This window comes from Paramisgurnus dabryanus, chromosome 17 (assembly GCF_030506205.2).
Source record: "Paramisgurnus dabryanus chromosome 17, PD_genome_1.1, whole genome shotgun sequence".
In the NCBI taxonomy this organism is placed as follows: Eukaryota; Metazoa; Chordata; class Actinopteri; order Cypriniformes; family Cobitidae; genus Paramisgurnus; species Paramisgurnus dabryanus.
In genome coordinates, this window is record NC_133353.1 from 24,013,639 (window position 1) to 24,038,272 (window position 24,634).

A 24,634-nucleotide genomic window follows, 5' to 3' on the forward strand; every position below is an offset into this window, starting at 1 on the left:
AGTGGCAAGACCAGTGTTTGAAGTAAGGGGGGTCTCAGAACACTCTCATAAGCATTAAAGAGGACATTTCACAAGACTTTTTTAAGATGTCAAATAAATCTTTGGTGTCCCCAGAGTACGCATGTGTAGTTCTAGCTCAAAATACCATATAGACCATTTATTATAGCATGTTAAAATAGCCACTTTGTATGTGTGAGCAAAAATGTGCTGTTTTGGGTGTTTCCTTTGAAATGCAATGAACTGATCTCTGCACTAAATGGCAGTGCCGTGGTTGGGTAGTGCAGATTAAGGGGTGGTATTATCCCCTTCTGACATCACAGGGGGGAGACAATTTTCAATGACCTATTTTTTCACATGCTTGTAGTGAATGGTTTACCAAAACTAAGTTACTGGGTCGATGTTTTTTTTTCCATTTTCTAGATTGATAGAAGCACTGGGGACACAATTTTAGCACTTAAACGTGGCATTCCCCATTTATTTTTTATTAAATTGTGTGTGAATGCGTTCCTGACCAAACCTTAACTGGATCAATTGTTGTTGAAGAGAACAAAAAAAAACTAATACGGATACAAAATTCACAATTAAAGACAAAGTAATAGAAAGTCAGAATTCTTTAATTTATTAGAGGCAATTTTTGTTTAATAAAGGACAAAGATGTGCAAAGGTTTAGCCACAGAGAATACCTCAGCCTCAAACTGCCTATTTAGCTTTTAAAATATGACCAGAAAAATAAAGGAACTCCTCCTAAATGTTATAGACAGCAGTATTTTGAACGTTTAGAGATGACAGTTCTAAGTTACAACGAATCTTGCTAGTACATTTGTTAAAAGGAAGCCACTAGTTTGGTACAGACATAAATGACAGTCTTAGTAACTACGACCAAACATTGTGTAGAACTGGGCGGGTTTTTTCCCACAAACACACATCTGACCGGGCTGCAGTTTCTTCAAGGGTTCAAAGGGGATACACAGACTCTTTGCTCCCATTGAAGGTGCCCCAGGCTCCAGATCTTGATCCCTGGGAGAGAGAGTGAGAGAATATTTGAGATGTGTCAATACGGTCCATCTTAAGCAGAAACTGGTTATCACAGAAACAATAACCTGAGGGCCTAGACATACAAGTCAGTCAGTCACTAACCTGGCTGTTGTCTTCTTAATCCAGTCCTCACACTCTATTTCTCCACAGAAGGGTATCTGTACAATCTAAAAGAAAAAAAAATATATAGTTAGTTTATCAAAATGTTAACCTTCACCATCAAAGATCTATGGTGTTTACTTACTTTTCCCTGGTCCAGTTCTTTCTGGAATTGTTCCATACTGTCTGCTACAACCATGTGCTTCTTCAGGTCATCAGACGCCCTGAAAAAAAAAGAGGGGAAAATCCATAAGTCATTATTACAAATCTGGCAACCAGAGATGGCAGCGCTTTAATGTGGTGATGTAACAAGGACATGTTATTCAATCAATTATCAAGATATTTTAATTTTTTTCTTTCTGATGGTAATGTGTGCATACTTCTTAAAAAGATTGTTCTGGATCTCATCAAGAAGGTTTGCTATTTTCTTCTCCGTGTCAGCCTCTGGTATGGTGATCTTTTCTCCCGTGTCTCTCCTTACTGCAACAAACTGGCCCTTCTTTAAGTCCTTTGGCCCAACCTCCAACCTTATGGGTACACCCTGCAATTATAAAACAGGAAGTCCAACTTCAAATTCAGGCTTAAAGCAAGCAATGCAAGAGATGAGGAACCTCCATACCTTTAACTCCCAATGGTTAAACTTCCAGCCAGGTGAGTAGTTGTCACGTAGGTCTGCCTTCACTCTGATGTCGGCCTTCTGCAACCTGGAAAGATATTTGGAGCACTGGGCCAATATAAGGTCTTTCTCTGCTTCTGGTAGCGTGGCTGTTATTCCACAAGGAATGATGATCACCTGAGAAACAGAGGGTGCAAATGAGCATCAAATGCTACTGTCCATTATTCTTTGGAAAAACAAGGAAGATACCTACATACCTGTAAACATGCTACTTTGGGTGGCAGCACCAGGCCCATGTTGTCACCATGAACCATTGTTAGGACTCCAATGGTACGTGTCGTGATTCCCCATGAGTTCTGGTAGGCAAACTGCTTCTCACCTGGTTTTTTAGGGTCTTCGAAGATAATCTCAAACATCTTTGAGAAGTTCTGGCCCAGGTGATGAGATGTGGCCCCCTGAAGGAGTGATACGAAAAGTTAGGTTTTAAATGTATTACAGGACGTTAATAGTTCATTCTTGTATCCTCCAGGACTGAGAGCACATTAGTCTATTTGGGCTAAAATTCAACTACACAACTTTCAGACAAAAATCTGTGTGGTCTTTCCAATGTTAACATCTCACAGCCACAGGTTTTTATGGTCCTTGGATAAATATTAGAAACAAGCAATAAGTGCATACAATCCTAGGTGCTTGCTTACCCTAACATTGATAAAATAACATGTAGTAGCTTAATTAACTCATACTATTTAGTCCTATAGTGCTCTCTCTAGTAATAGATATGCATATCTTTGCTAGTACTAAAACAATGATTGATTCTAATGTTGTTTGAAAGAAAATGTGGTAACACTTTATTACATGGAGCATGCATGTCATAATCATGACATGACGTGAGTCATAAACTTGAAACTGTCATGTGGTTGGTTTTGACATTGGCTGTAATGAGGCCATTATAATTGTGTCATGAATATATTTCTGACCACTTTTTACCAGTGATACAAATTGTATTTGTTATTAAAATGTAATTAAGTGTTAATATTCTGTCAAATAGCGTTATAACAGCGTCATTAATATTTTTCTTGACCTCAACTACAGTGGTTAAATTTTAACTTGTCATTAAAATGTCATGTTAATACTCATGAATATTCTTCATTTCATAATAGTGTTTGGCTATATGCCGCATTTAGAGATCGATAAAAACTTTTAATTTTAAGTACACGATAAAAGGGATCTGCAATTTTCTAGGCAGATATGGCTAGGAACTATACTCTCCAACTGGCGTAATAATCAGTGACGTTGCTGATGTAACATGGCTTCAGCAGGTGTAGTGCTATTACGCACTGCCCGAAAATAGTCCCCTGCTATTGAAAGTAACCAAGGGGAGTATTTTCGTAATAGCACTACGCCTGCTGCGGCCATGTTACATCAGCAAAGTCACTGATTATTACGCAAGGTTGAGAGTATAGTATAGCCATATCTGCCTAGAAAATTGCAGATCCCTTTTATTGTGTACTTAAAATTAAAATCTCTTAATTTTAAGTACACAATGTAAATCTTGGCAGAAGAGCCAAGTTTTTGAGCACAATGCTAATGGCCTAATCAGATTCAATGAATTGTGCTAAACTATGCTAAAAGTGATACCGCCAGACCTGGAGATCAGCTAAATGGATTCCAAAACAGTAAAAATCAAAATGTTTAACTCTAGGGGAGCTGAAAAATTAGCATATTTCCAAAAAAAGTTAAATGTCCCTTCAATGACAGTAGTGATCAACGTGCATAAAATCTCCTTCATGTTCATGACACGTGTCATGTCATGATTATGAAGGTTTTGTGTCAGTCTTATGCACACCCCTTCTATAGTAAAGTGTTACCGAAAAGGTTTGCCAGGGGTTTTTAGAAATCAAATGTTTACCTGAATAGCTCTGCCGCTGGCTGAGATGAAAGCCTCCACAGTAGTGGTGTAGTCTCCTCCTGCAAACTTTTCCTTCTCTGTCTTTCTGCCCTTGACCACAGGAATGGCCATCAGCTCCTCATACACCCGAGCATACAGTTCTAGGATCTGCATAACCTACCGAACATGATGGACATAGAGAGAGAAGGTCAAAAACACAGAACGGCTTTCAACATCGGTATGCAACTGGTGAATGATGTATGGCAGGCACATCTAACCTCCTCTGTGGCTTCTTCCTTTGTAGCAAATGCTGTGTGTCCCTCTTGCCAAAGGAACTCTCTGGTCCTCAGGAAGGGCTGTGGGTGCTTGAACTCCCAACGCTTAAAAGAAAAAACGGAAGGGATTATATAGCCTACTTATTTTATATATGAATTTCATGACATAGAGGCTAAAACTTACCACAACGTTGCACCACTGGTTGAGTTTGATTGGCAGGTCTCTGTGTGATTGAACCCACTTGGCATAAGCGGGGTACATCACTGCAAAAACACAGTGGAAAAGTACATAAGATCACGAGACAGGAGTCTGATTATTGGAGGAGCTTTTAATGTGAAGGCAAAATTCGCTCACCCGTCTCGCTAGTGGGACGCACAGCGATGGGCTCAGCCAGTTCTGTCTTTCCTGATCTTGTCACCCAAGCAACCTAATGAGAATTTGCAGATTAAAAGTTGAGTTGTGCCACAGATAATAACAACAGCCTACTTGGCAATAAGCCACTTTCCATTGAATTATGCCATGAACCATTAACTTTCTAAAACCACCATACAAATTATTTTTCACCTCTGGAGCGAAATCTGCAATATGGGTTTTCTCTTTCTCCAGGGCAGCCTGAGAAACAAACATGGGGAAGTAGCAGTTCTCCACACCCAGCTTCTTGATCTCACGATCAAAGAATTCTTTGATGGCATCCCAGATGGCGAAAGACCAGGGCCTCAAGACGTAACATCCACTGACGTCATAGTACTCAATCATCTCAGCTTTGGTGATCACCTGAAAACCGAAAATTAAAAGTGAAAACAACTCGGCACATGATTTATGATCAAGCGACTTGCACTTAACAGCCCAGACGTACCTGCGAATACCAATCAGCCAGGTTTTCCTCTTTTTTGGCTTCTAGTCCAAGCCTACATTAAAAAACACAAAGTGAACCTGTTGTTCTGGCTTTCAACAAATGCAACACTTTCAAATACATAATCTTTGTAGCCATTTGTGACCTCAATGAAGTGTTCACAAACACAGCTAATGTTCTGAATAAATCATTCAGACAGAGCTGCAGTGTTTGAGGTTTAATCTTGGAGGACAGAACCAGTTGTGGCAGTACCCAAAAAACTGCAAAACTTTCTCAAGCCTCCGATCTAGAACATCCTAGCAGCGAAGTAAATCTTATGTGGCTTATTAAGATCCTCCTACATATCAAATCATTTGTCATCTGTCACTTCCTAAAATGACTCAATTATCTTTAAACATCTCATTAATGTCTCACCGTGTTTGTTTCTTTGGCCCCTGGCCATCTCCTGATCCACCTGCTGCAGCATCTTGACCTTGAGGTTTCTCTCCTCCCTTCTGCTGCTTGCGTCCTCCACCGCCTCCACCTCCTCCCTGCTTCTCAGACTTGTTCTCTCGCTCCTTGCGGCTCTTGTCTTCTCCTCCCGTGTGTCCTCCTGGTGTTGTCACGGGTTTGTACTCTTCTCCGGTGAGGGCTTTATACTGACCTTTCAGCTCCAGCAGAGTCTTCAATGCTTTATCCACCTGCTCCTGAACCAATACATCATACAAAAACAATCCCATGAGCATTAAATACGGCCATATTAACAATTATATGGTACGGATGCAGGATAAAACAGGAAAAAAATTTCATATGGGTTTAAAATAATAATGAGTAAGTATTAAAGGGGACATATCACGAAAATCTGACTTTTCCATGTTTAAGTGCTATAATTTGGTCCCCAGTTCTTCTATAATGTGAAAAATATCAACACAGTAACTTAGTTTTGGTAAACCATTCTCTGCGAGCATGTGAAAAAATAGGTCATTGAAATTTGGGGCTGCAACTAACGATTATTTTAATAATCGATTAATCTGTTGATTATTTGTTCGATTAATCGATGAATCGGATAAAAAACAAAAAACAAGAAAAGCATTAATTTCCAACCCCTTATTCAAAACAGAACTAAAAGAGAAGAAATTGCACAAACACGTTGCTCCTTGAACACACCTGAGCTGTTACAATAATAATAAAATAAAATAAAAATGGACAAACACAAAAAAATACACATGTATGCTTTACATCTGCCAAATATATAGACTTTTTTATGATGCATTTCCCATCAAGAAGCCTCTCTTGATGTGATCAAAAAGATAGTATATGAGTTCACTCTCAGAAATAAAAGTACAAAAGTTGTCACTGGACAGTACCCTTTCAAAAAGGTACACCTTTAATAAAAAGTGCATATTAGTACTTCAAAAGTACACATTGGCAGTTCAAAGATACATATTTGTACCTAAATGGTACATATTAGGACCTTTTATAAAGGGTACTGCCCCAGTGACAGCTTTGTACCTTATATTTGACTTTATGTGTTTTCTCTGATCGGATAGCAATCTCATTTGTTAAAACTGTTCCCTTTAAATTTGGCCACATAAATGCGTCTTGTGAAAACGGAAAATGCGTCTTCTACTCCCGCGCATAATGCAAATACAGCATTCATTACTTCGCCTTAAAAAATGTAAGACGATGTTTATGCAACAAAAGGCTGCACTTAAGGTATGTTGTACTGTATGTTGGGTACGCGCGTCTCCTTGCTCGGCATGAGCTGAAACGCGCAGTATAGAACAGCAGGAGAGTGACGGCGCGATAATTTAACATAGGTCCATGACGGGGAAAAGCATCCATACAACTCTCTCTCAACGTTTTATTTCTTTGTTTAATATCATTGGAGTTTTTTATTCGTTCTAGAAACTTTTTTTACTCTCTGTCATCGCTCCATAAAGCATAAGCGTGTCGTCTTTGTTTGTTTACCTCTTTGCCGGCTATAACTTCCAGATGACGCGCTTATGTTTGGGAGGAGTAAAACACTGACATGTGGTTTTCCTCTACCTTTGCTGGTTTTTTATCTTTTCTCTGCCCTGTCTATGAAGCGCCGAACTCTGCAAGCAACAGTGCGCGAGAGAGACCGCGCTCCGTCCCAAACCGCATACTTCCATACTATATAGTAGGCGAAAAGCACTACTTCTCGTACTCTTTGCCTATGGAATTTGGCGGTTTGGGTCGCAGTGCGAGTGTGTTCACTCCGCTCCGCGGTTAACTGAAGTTTTTCCTTTTTTTTATTAAACGTCTCTGCGTCACAACGAATTGATTAGGAAATTCGTTGCCAACACTTTTAGTAATCAATTTTTAATCGATTTAATTTAACTCTTTCCCCGCCCTTGACGAGTTATCTTGTCAATTATGTGAAAAAATAGGTCTAAGTAATTAAGGGAAACGCCTTCCCTGCCAATGACGAGTTTTTACGGCAATCCATTTCTGCTATTATCCACTATGTGGCACTCTTACGCAATTCATAAAACATTAAAGCATTAATGGTTTCAAAAACAGTAAGTAACTCCATGTATATGTTTTGATTATCGCTCTGAATCTAATCTCTAACAAAAGTCCTTTACAAAAAAGCAAGTATCTCAGTTTTTTTCTCAAAATTAGGCATTTGTGATGGGTAATAAAAAGAGGACAAATGAAGGAAGGGTGATATGACCAGCGGCCATATCACCCTGTAGCCCAAGACAGCTTGCCCACTGAAGCTAAGCAGGGTTGAGCCTGGTCAGTACTTGGATGGGAGACCACCTGGGAAAACCAGGTTGCTGCTGGTAGAGGTGTTAGTGAGACCAGTAGGGGGTGCTCACCCTGTGGTCTGTGTGGGTCCTAACACCCCAGTATAGTGATGGGGACACTATACTGTCAAAAAGCACCGTCTTTCGGATGAGACGTTAAACCGAGGTCCTGACTCTCTGTGGTAATTAAAAATCCCAGGATGTCATTTGAAAAAGAGTAGGGGTGTGCCCCGGGCCAAACTTGCCCTACTAATCATCCCCATATCTACTAATTGGCTATATCACTCGGTCTCCTCTCCACTAATAAGCTGGTGTGTGGTGGGTGTTCTGGCGCAATATGGCTGCCGTCGCATCATCCAGGTGGATGCTGCACATTGGTGGTGGTCGAGGAGATTCCCCCATTCATATGTAAAGTGCTTTGAGTACTGAGAAAAGCGCTATATAAATGTAACGAATTATTATGAAACATTACATTTTTTGAAAGCAAAATCTTTCAAAAAAAGTCTGTTCTTTCATTTGATATATTGTATGTTTATATATTTCAAAGAAGAACATTTTCTGGAAGGCATTCAACTTTTGTGAAAATCATAAAAAATGATGGCGCTGGCCACTTTTTTTTTTTTAAACGCTGGCGGGGAAAGAGTTCAAGAGACAAAAATCGAATAATGTGTAATCAAAAATAAACCAAATTAATATAAAAGAACAAAGCACAACATCTCTAAACCCTAGTTTAGCTAGTATTTGGTAGTCAACTGAATACGAAAAGCAAACAAACCTTAGGAGCTTTCTCTGCTTTGAGCCGTCTCACTTGCTCCCCCTGCTGGGCTATATCTGCAAACAGCGCTTGAGCCTGAGGGGAGGAGCTGGACTGAGGTTGGGAGGAGCTTGTTGATTGTTGGGTGGGGGGAGATTTTGAAGGGGCAGGGCCTGTCGAAGGAGGCACGCCTGGTTTGTATTCCTGTCCAGTTTGCTGCTTGTACTCAGCTTTAAGACTGAGCAACTGCTTGACAGCAGCATCTATCTGATCCTAGAAAAATTTAAGATCGTTAAATACCACTGAGATATGGAAAACAAAATAATGTTTACAAACATAAAAAATGTAAAAACCTTGGGTGCCTTGTCTGTTTTCAACTTCCTCACAAGTTCACCTTGTTGAGTTACACGTTCATAAATAGGCACAGGGGAGCTGTCCGAGGTGCTTGACACGGCAGGTGTGGTGCTGGCAGGCTGTGCTGGAGCTGATGGAGAAGCACCAGCTGGTGGAGCTCCTGGCTTGTAATCCTGGCCCGTCACCTTTTTATACTCTGCCTTTAGAGACACAAGTTGCTTTACTGCTGCATCAATCTGTTCCTGAAGGGGAAAGTTTGATAAGGTGTTATTATTCAGCTTGACCGATTATGATCAAAATATACAAATTTTAACGACTGTCTCACTTTTGGTGCTTTCTCAGTCTTCAGCTTTCTAACCACGTCTCCTTGGTCAGCTACGCGTGCATATAAGGCAGCAGAGGAGGAGGAGTCAGACGAAGGTGCAGAATGGGATGGAGCTGTGGGTGGACCCATGTCTGGTTTATAGTCCTGACCAGTAAGCTGTTTAAACTCCGCTTTAAAAGCCAAAAGTTGTTTCACAGCTGCATCTATTTGCTCCTGTAAAATGGTGTTGATATTTCCAATAATGACTTTACTGTCTAACAATTTATGAATTAAATATATAATTGGAACAGAGCTACATATACAAACCTTGGGTGCCTTTTCTGCTTTCAGTTTTCGAACCACCTCCCCTTGTTCTGCAACGCGAGTGTAAGGACATGAAGAGGAAACAGGACTTGGACTACCTCCTGCAGGAGTGGGGGCGGAGCTCTTTAGTGCTGGAGCAGAAGTGGGCGGTGTCATGCCAGGTTTGTACTCCTGTCCGGTGAGCTGTTTGAACTCAGCCTTGAGGGCCATGAGCTGCTTCACAGCGGCGTCAACTTGATCTTTAGGGGCTTTATCCGTCTTAAGCTGCCTGACTAGGTCTCCCTGAGCCACAATACTAGAGAACACGGCAGGAGCATCTCCTGAACTGGCTGATGATGGACTGGTGGTCGAAGCTTGTTTGGCTTTACTGGGAGCAGCAGACTCGGCCTTGAACAAAAAACAAAATGGAAAGTTTTTTTAAGCGTTAAAATAACAGACAAAGAAGTTGGTGTATAGAATATGGACATTTCTCTGTACTCACTGGTTTAGCAGAAGCCTGGCTTTTGCTCTTGTCCTTGGATCCAGCAGTGGGCATATCTTTTGTGTGTCCATCTGGGATGTAAAACAGGACACAGGGACTCTCCTTACAGCTGTTAGGGCTAAACAAACCATAAATGAGACAGAAAAAATGATAAAAATCAAATTTTATCAATAGAGGAGCGATGAAAATCAAGTGAAATTAAGTCTTATTTAACACCAGGAAGATTCTCTCTGCAAGTATGTAAAAAACTAGCATTTCTAGCTACACAAGTCCAATTTTATACATCATTACATCTGTAGTCAAGCGTTCATGTCTCTGTATTGCATTAAAGGGGACATATCAAGTAAATCAGATTTTTTTTCCATGTTTAAGTGCTATAATTGGGTCCCCATTGTTTCTATCAACCTAGAAAATGTAACCCCCCCCCAAAAAACAGTAACTTAGTTTTGGTAAACCATTCTGTGCAAGCATGTGAAAAAATAGGCAATTTAAATTTGGCTCCTCTTATGATGTCAGAAGGGGATAATACTGCCCTTTAAAGGAATAGTCAATTTTCTTAAAAAAAAATCCAGATAATTTACTCACCACCATGTCATCCAAAATGTTGATGTCTTTCTTTGTTCAGTCAAGAAGAAATTATGTTTTTTGAGGAAAACATTCCATGGACTTTTATGGACCCCAACACTTAACAGTTTTAATGTGGTATAAAATGGCAGTTTTATACAGGTCTTATCTAGCAAAACAATTGTCATTTTTGACAAAAACAAATATATATATGCACTTTTAAACCACAACTTCTCGACTATCTCTGGTCCTGTGACGGGCCAGCGCGACATCATGCAAAACGTCATCACGTCAAGAGGTCACAGATGACAAATGGGAAACTACACCCCAGTGTTTACAAGTGTGGAGAAAGAGGACTGTTCCGACGGAATGATACTAATAAATGTCTTTGTGTCAGTTTTGTTGTTTAAAATGGTCCGCAAATGTGCGTTTCATATATGAAACACATGAGCTTTCCACGGCATTACGCAATTACGTGAGGTCGGGCTGGCGCGCAACAGGACCAGAGAGAGATGAGAAGTTGTGGTTTAAAAGTGCATTTTTTTTCTTGTCAAAAATGACAATCGTTTCGCTAGATAAGACCCGTATGCCTCGCTTGGGATCGTTTAGAGTCCTTTGAAACTCTGTTGGTCGTGTTGGGGTCCATTAAAGTCCATCAAAGTGAGAAAAATCCTGGCATGTTTTCCCCAAAAAATATCTTCTCGACTGAACAAAGAAAGACATCAACATTTTGGATGACATGGTGATGGGTAAATTATCTGGATTTTTTTAAAGAAAATGGACTCATTTTAATTTTAACTTTAATCTGTACTATCCAACTACAGCACTGCAATTTAGTGCAGAGATTAACTAATTTGCATTTTAAAGGACACACCCAAAAAAGGCACATTTTTGCTCACACCTACAAAGTGGCAATTTTAACATGTTTAAAGAAATTATCTATATGGTATTTTGAGCTAAAACTTTACATATGTACTCTGGGAACACCAAAGTTTTATTTGACATCTTAAAAAAGTCTTGTGAAATGTCCCCTTTAAATATGTTTCAGGCAAAACACTTTAGAGTAGATTTAAAAGACTAAATGATTAAGTTAGAATAGATTCATTGTGTAACCTGATTGGCTCATAGGGTTGATCACAGATATAGAAGCCCCGCCTCTGCAGCTGTATAATGTCACCTTTCTTCAAATCTTTAAGGCAAGGATCTCCCAGCATCTTCTCCTCCATCTGGAAACAAAATATCACATAAATGTATATTACAGCGTGGAAAGAAAAGGTGAAAAACTTAACATAAGTAGCTGGGCTATGTTCACAAATTCAATTTTCCATTTAAAACTTTTTAAACAGCTCATTTCAGACACTATATTTTTGCATCAATCCATGACAGACAAACATGCGATATACCTTGCTATTCTTGTTAATGTAACTCTTGAAATCATCGTCTTTGCCTAGGACTGGTTTGGTAATGAGATGCTGGTAGTTCACACATACAGTGGGCACAAGGGGGGCATGGGCGGTGTCAGCAATCCAGGTGATCTTAGTGGTCTTTTTATAATCTGTGTTCTCCAGGTTTAGCCGAGCCTCTATTGATGATATCACTCCACTGCTGTCCCTAAAAGACCAAGATGAAAGTGGAGCATTAAACAAGCAGCCACTATTTAATGCCATTAACAGGCTAGGAAGAGCCAGGATATTATTTAATAGCTCTAAATGTGTTCAGCCAAGGAAAGGAAGTTAATGATGCTGAAAAATTCCTAAACTATTCCTTAAATACTGTGCTTTTGTGTGTCCCCAGCATGTTTACAGATGCTTTACCTGTGGATTTTGGTGATGATAAGGTTACCCCAGTTGATGAAGGTGACCATCTCACCCTCTGTGAACGTTTCGGCATCAGCACCCTCAATAAAGACCTTTGGCCCGAACCACACCTGCTTCATTCCCACATCTGCATTCTGAAAAATTCCACAAATTCCAACTGACAATCATTTTCACCAGACAAGGCCCAGTTTACCAGGCATGGGTAGTTAGACAAATCTACCGAAAGGCAAATAGATGCAAATTCCAAGAACGGCTTTTTTGGGATTCAAAAGGGAATTCCCTGCTTAATGTCTTGTCATTGTCCAACCAAACATATTTTTATGCTACTGACAAGTTGAATGAATGCAGGTGTGCAGCATCTATTACCTTGGGATGTTTGGCGACCTCTTTCATCTCCTCCTTGGCTTCAGAAACGTGGACTGGAACGACCTGAGAGCTTAGCAGGGCAGTGTATCGAGGGGCTACTGGGTCAATGACCTAACACAGCGACACAAAAAAAGAATGAAACTGTTATTTAGGCCAGAGTAGAAGTTATTAATGTCAGAAAACAAGTAAGAAAAAAATAACCCAACTATTAAGTCTTTTAATGTTCACACACTGTTCTGCAAAGACCGGAAAAGCAACTTAAATGGATAACACATGATGGAGGGAAAAAGAATGTGATGAGATGAAGCAAGAAAGGATAGATAATGAAAATGAGTGTGGCATAAAAAGCATGGGAAGCCAAACACTATACTATACTGTGTATACCAAACAGATTCTGTATGAATAATGATATCTGCCCAAAACACATGTGCAGGTTTAGTTGGGTAAGCTTACAATAACCGTTAAAGCATTGATGGTCTTTAAATGGGACATGAGTGAGTCATTATGTGTTACAACCATTTAAGTTTTTAGGTTAGAAACAAATGTTTTTAAATGTGTGTCTAGGTATGTCTACAGTGAAATATTTTGTTTTCTATGATATCTGCCAGAAGCTGTATGAGGGGGAGAATGATTTATAGGACAAACACAGAATGTATATAGGAAGGTCTCCTCACAGAAATGTGCCAAAAATAAATATATAGCTAAAATGTTACTTTTGGGTGAATTACACACAACTCTTATGATCTTTTAATACCCTTATGTCTTTTTTCAGTGGAACAAAAAAAAAAATTTCCAAGCTGTTCTATGGCCCCATACACCTGCAGCTAAATTCAGTTGCCGGTTCACCGTTTAGTGCTTAATCCTGTTCTGTATGAGAGTGACAACAACATTCTACTACTGAATTAACCTCGCTAAGTGCTGGAGTGACAACCGCTTTTACAGAAATTTTACGCAGTGTGTAAAGAACGGAACAGAACAACCAGATATTGATATACGTGCGACAGGGACATTACAAGTCTCTTCGGTGTGCGTGATGCAGAAAACCACAGGAACACATGTATGAGTATTTACTTGCTCGTGCTCCCTGATCTTGTGCAAAAAACTGAGACCATTATAAACCCATAATAAATCCAAATGCATTACTTAAAAACAACTCAAACTATCACGACTCACATCTTTCCAGTTCAAAAACTCCAAAAACTTGAGCCAAGAATGAAAACGGTTAAGCCTCAAAAATATGTGGACATAAGACAGCACATCTTTAGATGGGGTCATATGATTCGACTTTGTTTTTCTTTGTCTTTGGAGTGTTAAAAACTGTTCATCAGTATAGAAGATCTGTAAAGTCACCAAGATTAAAGTCTTAAAGGGACATTCCACTTTTTTTGAAAATATGTTCATTTTCCAGCCCCTATTGGTTACTTTTAATAGCATGGGACTATTTTCGGGCACTGCATAATATCGCTACGCCTGCTGCCGCCATGTTAAATCAGCAAAGTCCTTGATTATAACAGCAGTTTGAGAGTATAGTTCCTAGCCATATCAGACTAGAAAATCGCAATTTAGTCTTAGTACACGATGTAACTAAAGAACAGTCAAGTTTTAAAGGAATAGTCTACCCTTTTGCCATATTACACTATGTTATTACCTCAACCTAGACGAATTAATACATACCTATCTTTTTTTAATGCGTGCACTGTACAGTGCGTTGTGAATTTGTTAGCATTTAGCCTAGCCCCATTCATTCCTATGGTACCAAAAAAAAGGTTTATTTTGTGGCACCATACTTACTGGTATAACTCCTCATGTAACAGTCTTTAAATAGGGAAAACACGGAAGTGTTTGGTGGCTTCCCTGTTTGGCACCACAGGAATGAATGGCTCTAGGCTAAATGCTAACACATTCACGACACGTTGTACAGTGCACGCATTGAAAAAAGATAGATATGTATTAATTTGTCTAAGTTGAGGTAATAACATAGTTTAATATGGCAAAAGGGTAGACTATTCCTTTAAATAGGAAAAATATTGAAACTCTATGGTTATTCTTCAGCGCAATGCTAATGGTCGAATCAGAAGGTGCGTTCCATTCGACAAGGTCCCTACAGTGTGTTTACTGCTCCCTACTCCCCGAGAACGGTATATCAGTTGAATTGGACTACACTGACAATAACGTTCATTTGGAACGCCCTGCAAACGGCATCAAAAAAAGTCAATGACCGGGTCGCGCAGATTGATATAACATCAATATATATATATGTGTGTGTGTGTGTGTTTCATCAATGGTCATATAATTGCATAGCGGTCTGCCTGTTCTGACTGGTGATGACGTGGTGCGTGCAATGACAGTTGGGTGATTATCGCTCTCCACTTCCTGTGAAGTGATGTTTCGATGTTCCCTGATTCCCTATGGCGTGCGCAGCGCCCTTCAAACTGAACATGTTCGCTCCCTTCGGATTGGAATCTCAGTTAAGATGGCAGAATACCCTGCGAAGTCCACTTCGCAGTCCACTTACGGTCAAATGGAACGCACCTAGATTTAATGGATTGTGCTAAGGTTTGCAAAAGTGCTAGCGCCAGACCTGGAGATCAGCTGAATGGATTCCAAAACGGTAATAATCAAAATGTTTAACTCTAGGGGAGCTAGAAAATGAGCATATTTTCAAAAAAAGTGGAATGTCCTTTTAAAAAGACATTCTTTCTAAAAGTGAAGGCTCATCCACGCCTCCCTTAAACATCTCAAACACATATCTATGCACTGGGTGGAAAGATTTGCGTAACACTGCCCAAATGTATACGCAAAGAAAGGCGGCGCAGCTGCCATGTCGTGGAGATGCTGTGCTTTGGCAGCTGATATTCCAAATATGGTAAGGGGTGTAACATTTCGTTACATCCTTGATGTATTCGGCCAATCACAGCGCACTGGATAGCGGGCCAATCATAGCACACTGCGCTTTTAAAAATGATGATGGTGGGCATAGAGAAGCAACAATATTCTATGGCATGTAGAAAATAATGTTTTTTTATACCTTAAACAGCTTAAACAGATTGCATTACACCAAATATACAATTGCAATATAATGTTCTTTTTGCAACGTCATATGACCCCTTTAATATTATTTATATAACAGCACACTCTAAGTATGCAAGGTGGCAGACCGTTGCTATGGTTACCTCTGAGTCAATGGCATTTGCGGAAGCAAGTCTTGCTCTGTATGCACACACATGTATCCATCATTTAGGGGATTCACTCTTGCATTAAAATGTGGTTATCACTCCTGAAACTTTGCGGTGTGTATGGGGCCTATGTCATGTATAATTCAATTCTGTTAAGTGTGTTAATAATAGGCATGAATAAAAAAAAAATATTCAGAAGCTGCTTGACCAAGAGAAGTTAATGCTTAAATACAATAGGACTGGCACACTTATCGTTTTAGCTCCCAAGAAAATTTTGTGAGTTGTAAAATCCAGGCTAATTATAAGATAAGGAGCATCATATATGATCTCACTTTAATTTCAATCTTTAACATGACCTTGGTATAGAGATATCAAGGCTAAATTTCACAAAATGTTCTTTCAAATTATGTAGGATGACTTTATGTAGAACACAATAAATTTGACTTTAGCTGGTATTTGTTCCTTGGAGAGCTTAACAACTGTCCAAATTTTTTTATTTTTAAATAAATGCAGAATATTGATAAAAATTTTAAAACAATTAAGTGAAAGAGATAAGGGAATAGAAAGTGAGAGGCAATGCAGGGGACATGTGAGGAAAAGAAAAAGGAAGGAGGAAAAGGAGGAGTAGGAATACCTTTTTACAGCTAACTGGCAGCTTGTAAACAGAAGAGTGAGATGCACTTTAATGCAGAACGCGACACACAGCTCACAGATGGACAGAACGGGAAGTGTTTCAGTGTGCAAATCTCAAAAACTCTTTCGGTTTATTTAACATAAGGACCAAGCCCATGAGCGGCAATTACAAACTTGAACTTAATAGCCTAAATGTAACGTAACGGCCAAAATTATCTAAAGATTTTATATTTCCTGACCATAAAAACAACACTCCTGCTCTCAAACAAAAAAAGAATGCAGAGAAATTTTGGTGTCAAAAAAAGCAAAGAATGAATAGAAAAAAAGTAAGATGATGGTGGCTGATGAAGATGACAGATCGTGCAGATAACCAATAAAATACACAATATTACAAACATGTTTCTAGCTTTTGAAAGATGGCTGTTAATATGACTTGAAGATAGAAGTATCAATAAAGAAAACATGAGCCACGAATAAAGCAAAAGCTGTGAAAACAGGAAAATGATAAAAGCACTGCGATGTCTGACACAACAAAACAGATGCAGAGGTGAGTAAGTAGGTGAGTGGTAAGCTATGAGGAATGCTAACGAAAAACTCCACATCTGAATAAAATCTTCCCAAGGACTTAAAAGATAAGCACCTGAATCCTTTAAGATTAACTTAGAATGTAAAAAGACTACCTAGCTAATTAGTTTAAGATATTTTAACAAGTGAATGAATGTGATCACAAGGACCAGCTGGAGATCAGGTGCATTCATGATGAATGTTGAGTGTGGTCACAATTTTTACCTTTTTGTTAAATGACCAAATCTTGTCCCACTCCATGTTGACTACAGATCTTGAACCTCCCTGAGTGTAGAATAAAAAAAAGAAAATGGACGAGACTACGGTTAAATACAGCAAGTAATCTCTTTTCATGTTTGTCCCAAATGTAGCATTTTGATTGTAAAAAAATACTAAACACACCTGAGCGGCAATGAATTGTTTAAGTCCCTCAACAGTCATTCCTCTTCGCAAAACACCTCTGACTGTGGGGAAACGAGGATCATCCCTGTAGGAAGGAATGGAAAAGCAAATCTAAGATCTAATAACCATGACATCTAATACTCATACTCAAACTAATCATGTGTAAATGAAACTCACCAGCCATCCACATAGCCCTCATTGACAAACCAGGTGAGCTTCCTCTTGGAGAGCACAGTGTTGTTAAGATTGAGTCTGGCATACTCCCAGATGAAGGGTTTACGTATACCCAGCGCATCTATTACCCAGTAGAACTGCTCGTCTCTGTCGTGGTACTCGGTGGTACGCAAGGCATGCGTCACACCCTCAACGCTGTCCACGATTGGGCAAGCAAAGTCATATGTGGGGTACACTCTGGAAGAACAAAAAAGATAAGACATTTAAAGAACGTCTCTATTTTCCCGAAATAAATTTGTAATTTGGTTCTTGCATATACATGCACAAAGCATTTTGATATGTATGAATAGTTTATTAAGTATATAGTATGTATAAATTACTGAACAGTAGGCCTGTGATGGTTGTCATAACCACCGCACCATGCAGCACGGTGGTGAAGTTCAACCAGCGATGGTGTTCACATCACAAACTATAAAAATATAAAGTACAATCTAGCCCAGCGAGACTCATAATATAATATAATATAATATTCGATATAATCTATATTCATTGAGTTGAATCAAGAACCAAGTATAAAAACCGAGCAGAGAATCGAAAATCGAATCGATTTGATAGCTTGTGAACCGAAATTGAATCGATCTGGAACATCTGAATTGATACCCAGCCCTATCCACCACATCCCAATTATGCTCTATTAGGTTCAGATCTGGTGACTGTGGGAGTCATTTTAGTACAGTGAACTCATTGTCATGTTCAAGGTGGTCATGAAGGGATGTACATGGTCAGAAACAAAGCTCAGGTAGGCCGTGGCATTTAAATTATGCTCAATTGGCACGAAGGGGCCTAAAGTGTGCCAAGAAAACATCCCCCACACCATTACACCACCACCACCACCAGCCTGCACAGTGGTAACAAGGCATGATGGATCCATGTTCTCCTTCTGTTTACGCCAAATTCTGACTCTACAATCTGAATGTCTCAACAGAAATCGAGACTCATCAGACCAGGCAACATTTTTCCAGTCTTCAACTGTCCAATTTTGGTGAGCTTGTGCAAATTGTAGCCTCTTTTTCCTATTTGTAGTGGAGATGAGTGGTACCCGGTGAGGTATTCTGCTGCTGTAGCCCATCCACCTCAAGGTTGTGCGTGTTGTGGCTTCACAAATGCTTTGCTGCATACCTCGGTTGGAACGAGTGGTTATTCTGTCAAAGTTGCTCTTCTATCAGCTTGAATCAGTCGGCCCATTCTCCTCTGACCTCTAGCATCAACAAGGCATTTTCGCCCAAAGGATCGCTGCATACTGGATGTTTTTCCCTTTTCACAACATTCTTTGTAAACCCTAGAAATGGTTGTGAGTGAAAATCCTAGTAACTGAGCAGATTATGAATTACTCAGTCCGGCGCATCTGGCACCAACAACCATGCCATGCTCAAAATAGCTTAAATCACCTTTCTTTCCCATTCTGACATTCAGTTTGGAGTTCAGGAGGTTGTCTTGACCAGGACCACACCCCTGAATGCATTGAAGCAACTGCCATGTGATTGTTTGATAAGATAATTGCATTAATGAGAAATTGAAAAGGTGTTCCTAATAATCCTTTAGGTGAGTGTATATAAGCCTATATGCATTAATGCATGTGTGTGTGCACCGTGGTGAATTGGTGCATTACCATTGTAGTGGTAAAAAAGTGGTAGTGGGCTAAATGTCAAATCAAAAACCAAAAGCACCATGTAGTTTTTATTAAAGTAGAGACTTAGAACAATGCCTTACTTGTATGTGCTTCCAGTGCGTGGATGAGGAGCATTTTTGCAGCGGTACAATGTGGGGTCACGCAAACAGCCGTTGTTGGAGTTCATGTCAATCTTTGCTCTCATGCAGCAGGTTTGGCCATACTCAGTTCCTTTCTTCATCTCCTCCCACATCTGCATGTTCTTCTCCACCGCTGCGGCACACCAAAAAAAAAAAAAAAAAAAACACATTCAGGGCAACATCTTGAACTAGCACTCTTAAGCAAATGATACTTTCTATAAGAAAGTAAAAACAACCGTTGCACTCACAGTTACTGCGGTTATGCGACTCAATTCTTTGCTCTCTCTCTTGCTTCATGACGTCTGGAGGCGTATCATCTATGTAGGCCTTGCCCTCCTGCAGAAGTTTCTCTGCCAGCCGCTGGATGGCGGGAAAGTGATCGCTTGTGTAGGTGAACTGGTCTGGTTTGATTTGTAGCATGGCTACGTCCTCCAGGATCACCTGCAGCAAGAAAGCACCCACCGTTACTTTGGGAGTCATGGCTTAGGAGTTACAGCAGATATGTTGAACCCTGGAGCTAAATTATGCAGAATTGTGGATGACGAAAGATCACATTTTATGCTCCCTTGTTAGGCTTAAATTGAAAGGAACGGACCTGAGCCATACAGGTATATTGGCAACAAAACATCACATACAGTCATACCTTTTCAAAGTCCTCCTTCTCCTTCTCAGGGTTGGTGTCATCAAAGCGCATGATTAACTTGCCCTTGAAAGTAACCTGGTAGTGCTGGTTGAGCAGAGCTGCCTTGGCATGGCCAATGTGCAGGTACCTGAAAAGATATGTATATAAGAAAATCCTACATCTATACAGTCAGAGATTAAGATAAATACTACGTACCCACTAGCCTCCGGGGGAAAGCGCACGACAACTTTGCCCTCCTCAGCCCCAGGAAGCTCCACAAACTTTCCCAAATCCTGTTTCTTCTCCTTTTGCACAGCCTACAAACAACAGTATTAAGACTTTAAAATGCAGAGAAATTCAAGTAGATGTATTGTTTTAAAGTTGCACAACTTTATTATTCAATTTATTTTTAAGTTAGAGCTTTATTACTTAAAGTGAACAGGTACACTCACAGTGGCTTTGCTGGCAGTGATCTTGCTTGCCCATTTACTGCCCACAGAACTGAATGGCACCTGAGAGCTCAGGAAGGAAAACCAGCGGCACAGATGTGGGTATGAGTTTGACTTGATGTGTGATTCGCCATTACCTGAGGGTCAAAGACACACCTGACCTTTGATACATATAACTAAATTATATTACACGCAGCATACTTGCTTTTGTTGTACTGCTGACATCTAGCATAGCAGAGGGAGCATCATGCAAATACAGGTTTTTGTAGCTATCAAAATCTGCTATTCGCACAATAAAACAAAAGAACTGACCTTTGAGAGCAGCCCACACAGAGAGGTCAGCCAATGTCACACTGTGACCTACAAGAAAGGTTCTCAGCGCCAGAGCTTTATCCAGCTCAAGCAGACCATTAGAAAGATCTGACTGACCACAGAGACGACGGGCACTGAACTCCAGCCAATGATCAACCTGCAAGAAAGAGAGCAACTTCAAGAACATTTCCCATGATAGACAGATTTATTCATGAAGCAGATTTATTGGACTGAATCTGACCGTTTTGGCAAGTATCAGTTTCAAATATCTACCAATACTGTTAATAGATGTATATTTTATTTTGCAAAATAAACCAATCCTTGTCATTTATGTGTTTAAACATGTTTTTTTATTAATGATTATACATTTTTAAAAGTATTTATTATTCAATGAGGTTTATGTAAAATTTATTTGCTATAATTAAATTGGAATATACAGAGTAGATTCCTAAATAGAAGAATTTACTTCAGAAGGCATGGACGTGAAAAACCTGATGTTCGATTATCATCATGATTTAATAACATTCTGAAGAGCATCATGATGATAGATAATTTTCTTTAAGATTAAAAGTGCTGACAGGGTCAAAGTCAATAATCCGCTCATTTAATTAGCAGCCTAGAAACTTCTTAAACATTTATTCTTTATTTTTAATTCTTTATCCTAAATGATTAAATTAAATTGTTTTCCTTATTGTAAACAAAATAAATCAGTTGAGGTGGTTTTTCAGGTCATTCGAGTCACTTGATGTGCGTATATGTCACATGATCATTCTTTTAAAAAGATGCTGTATGTTTGGTTAAAGGACCAGACAGAAGAGGTGTGTTTAAGCTTCATGTGGTGTAACAAGAACCGACAAGCACATGACATCAGGTATTGCGAGAGCGATTTAGGAGTCAATTGCTCTGTATGCTTTTAAGTAGCTCTCGCTGTATTTTGATGTCATCTGCATGTCGGTCTGCTTGGCACTGTACAAAATCAAACACATCCGTGACCATTTTTCTTTGTGAATGACTAATCGCTAGACAATAATATTACGTTTTAATCACATAACATCGGTAAATGAAAACATCGACATAAAGCTAAAAAAAATAAAGCTAAAGTTTTGTGCAAATCTTTAAAGGGAAAATTAAAATTCTGTCATTATTTACTCACTCTTATGTTGTTAAAAACCCGCATACATTTCTTTGTTCTGATGAACACAGAGGAAGATATTTTGAAATATGTTTGTAACCAAACCGTTAGTGGACCCCATTCACTTCCATAGTAGGAAAAATGAATGCTATAGAAGTAAATGGGGTCCACGAATGGTTTGGTTATAAAATATCTTCCTTTGTGTTCATCAGAACAAAGAAATTTATACAGGTTTGTAAGAACATGAGGGTGAGTAAATGATGACTGAATTTTCATTTTTGGGTGAACTATCCCCTTAATGTAATGGCAGCTAGTGAGGTGTAATTGATGATTCCTAACCTCAGTTTGCTCCATCAAGTTAGAACCGTACAGTCCCAATGCTGGAGCCACTCGGGCGAGATATCGTGTGATGGAGTTCACGTCACTGAACTGCACCTTACTGAAAAGGAGAAACATGAATAAAATAGTTGAAAAAGAAAGTATCTTCTAGGTATAAATATATTTTTTAAAAATCTTTCATTTTAGTCTACATGCAGGAAATCTACTGATTATACTTACTCAGACACAAGAAGCTTTGTGTCTTTACCCTCCTCAACAGAAAGATTGACACTGCCTTTCACATGTTCTGCAGCCAACAGCGCCCCTACAGACAGAGTAATGAAATAATTAAAGTCGCATGCAAATCCATTCCAAAGCAAGCAGGGCATTTACATAGGAATATGGCAGATGCTTTTATCCAAAGCAACTTACAGTAACACATCTGCCATATTCAGACATGTAAACTCAAGCCATAATTTTTTTTGTGAATTCACAAGCTTAAAATGACATGCCTAAAGATGACCATTTCTAACCACTTTTGTTTGCTTGCATTTTATGCCATGATATGACTAGGTATTTTCATGACATTAACCAGGTAAAGAAAGAATAAGAGATATAAAAATGTCAAAACTCAGTTTAGTCTGACTGTTAAAATTCTTTATCTGACAATAACAACATATGCGGTCCTGAGTGACCTACACACACACAAAAAAAAATTATGAATACATCGGTATAACGCTTATACTCCAACATATAAATATTTTGTTTGTTCATTTTTTATCATACTTTAACTTGGGAAAATCTATAGTGGCAATAAGGTCAAAGGGACCGAAAAAAAATGTCCATAATAACAAAACTAATTTTTCTGACTTGAAAAGCTCTGTATGAAAGGAATTAACTTCTGCCTTACATTTACACTCGCATAGGCATTTAAAATAGTTTCCCTTAAAAAAAAAAAAAAAAAAAAAAAAAAATGCTTTTCTGCATCGCGACTACGGCTGATGCCTGTATTGGGATTTTGATACTGAAACGATAACATAGCAAAGCAAATTAACTTTCGGTTTTGATTTACTGCAAAAATTGTTTTTTGAAACATTACTTAAGCTATTTCATCTTAAAACATTTACGACCATATGCACATCAAAATAATCTCACTCTAATATACACAGAAACATTTTCGACAAAGAGAGAGTGCCCTGCTGCACAAAACGCATGAGTTTGACAGCTGTGGGATACTCTTTCAAATGGCTTGCATCAGCCGGTGATACTCCTCCCCCAGCAGAGGACGGCATTCTCCTCACTTCATTTCAACATTCAGATTATTTCATTCAAAACAGCATAACATAACAAAATTGTATAACAGACAGGCTTTAAAAGAACAACCGGAAGTCTGCACTTTGTGAGAGTAAATATCCATACCCATCATAATAACTCCTTGCACAGTCAGTTTGATTTGCTATAAACCGATTTCCATCATATAAGTAACCATAAATGCCCTTGCTTAGATTTACTTTCTTTTAAAATGCACTGTACTGAAAAGAAAGGCCCATGTGTCCCATAAAAAGTCAAACAGATAATTGAAGGCTATGCCACGATGGCACGAGGATATTCTGTGTGTCAATTCATAGTGCTTGTGTTCGTGCTTAGTCGCAGTATTATTTTCGCACCTAGCATGCATTTAATGTAAAATATCGCAAGTGTACTTACCTAAAGGTGGGTTGCTGCTGTTGATAATCAGGTTTAGTGCCATATCGTACTCGCGGTCAGCTCGCAATGATCCTGTCACACTTTCAGCACCGACCTACTTCATTAACCCAAAACTGCTAAGCTCCGCCTACTCTGCATGCACATCACCTAAATGATCCGGATAAAACCAGACCCACGAAAAAAGGTTCCGTTGTAAAGCAGGGATGAAAATGTGTTATGGTAACAATTCATTTATTTTAAATATTCATTTACAAATTTGTACAGAAAAAAAAAAACATTTGTTAGCTAACTGCAAAACCACTAATAGGAAAAAATGGTGTCAGATTCCAGAGTTTCAGTTAAATGCTACAGAATCTTCATGTTTACTCTAATGCGACTCCAGCGACACCAAAAGGAATTGCAATAATAACGTTTCCTGCCTGCACTGCTGACGGTTTCTTTCATAGATATGTATATAAAGGCTAGATGGCTCAAGGCGGAGTCAGCTGTGTCGTCACTTGGCGGCCATCTTAGGTCAGTGCTGCCATAGTGCTGCTCCCTGCTGCTGTGGACGGAAGGTGAGTGACATACGCCAACTAAAATGCTCGTAACTTGCTGAATTCTTGACGGATTTACAAACGGTTTGGTTTTTTACAAACGTTGTTAACGTGGCTATAATTCTGGATGCTTTAACATGTTTCATGAATTTTTTATTTATTTTTAGTATACGTATTCAGTGTCATAGGTACATCTTTGACGTTTATAACAAACCAATCCGTTTGAAAATCGGTAAAAAATTAAGCAAGTTATGGTCATTTAAAAGTACCTGCATCATTAAAACTCAATGCTACGAGTGAGCGAGCGCCCTGT

The 24,634-nt window shown here is 39.1% G+C and overlaps 1 protein-coding gene, 1 non-coding gene and 1 pseudogene across 3 annotated transcripts; 1 reads left to right on the plus strand and 2 right to left on the minus strand.

Moving 5' to 3' along the window:
- Window positions 1–598: 598 nt before the first annotated feature.
- eprs1 (glutamyl-prolyl-tRNA synthetase 1) lies at window positions 599–23,943 on the minus strand. 2 transcript variants are annotated; one of them, XM_065288551.1, is made up of 35 exons: window positions 23,786–23,943; window positions 22,319–22,403; window positions 22,100–22,199; window positions 20,629–20,785; window positions 20,320–20,453; window positions 20,084–20,184; window positions 19,889–20,015; window positions 19,494–19,686; window positions 19,207–19,378; window positions 17,440–17,673; window positions 17,263–17,347; window positions 17,086–17,145; window positions 16,298–16,318; window positions 12,488–12,598; window positions 12,119–12,255; window positions 11,708–11,915; window positions 11,418–11,530; window positions 9,741–9,858; window positions 9,263–9,646; window positions 8,957–9,169; window positions 8,631–8,873; window positions 8,299–8,550; window positions 5,182–5,453; window positions 4,771–4,822; window positions 4,479–4,688; window positions 4,269–4,341; window positions 4,098–4,177; window positions 3,917–4,018; window positions 3,660–3,815; window positions 2,008–2,205; window positions 1,754–1,927; window positions 1,515–1,675; window positions 1,280–1,358; window positions 1,138–1,202; window positions 599–1,017 (listed from the first exon to the last, which is right to left on the minus strand). In XM_065288551.1, the coding sequence occupies exons 1-35, from the start codon at window positions 23,826–23,828 to the stop codon at window positions 867–869; spliced, it is 5,064 nt and encodes a 1,687-aa protein (XP_065144623.1). In that variant the 5' UTR covers window positions 23,829–23,943; the 3' UTR covers window positions 599–866. The 2 variants fall into 2 exon arrangements, with proteins under 2 accessions (XP_065144623.1, XP_065144624.1); XM_065288552.1 differs by lacking the exon at window positions 16,298–16,318.
- On the minus strand, window positions 4,919–5,051 carry LOC135778415 (small nucleolar RNA SNORA47). The gene has a single exon (XR_010544572.1). It is a non-coding gene; the product is annotated as a small nucleolar RNA SNORA47 (small nucleolar RNA).
- Window positions 7,446–7,562, plus strand: LOC135778414 (5S ribosomal RNA; annotated as a pseudogene).
- Window positions 23,944–24,634: the final 691 nt, after the last annotated feature.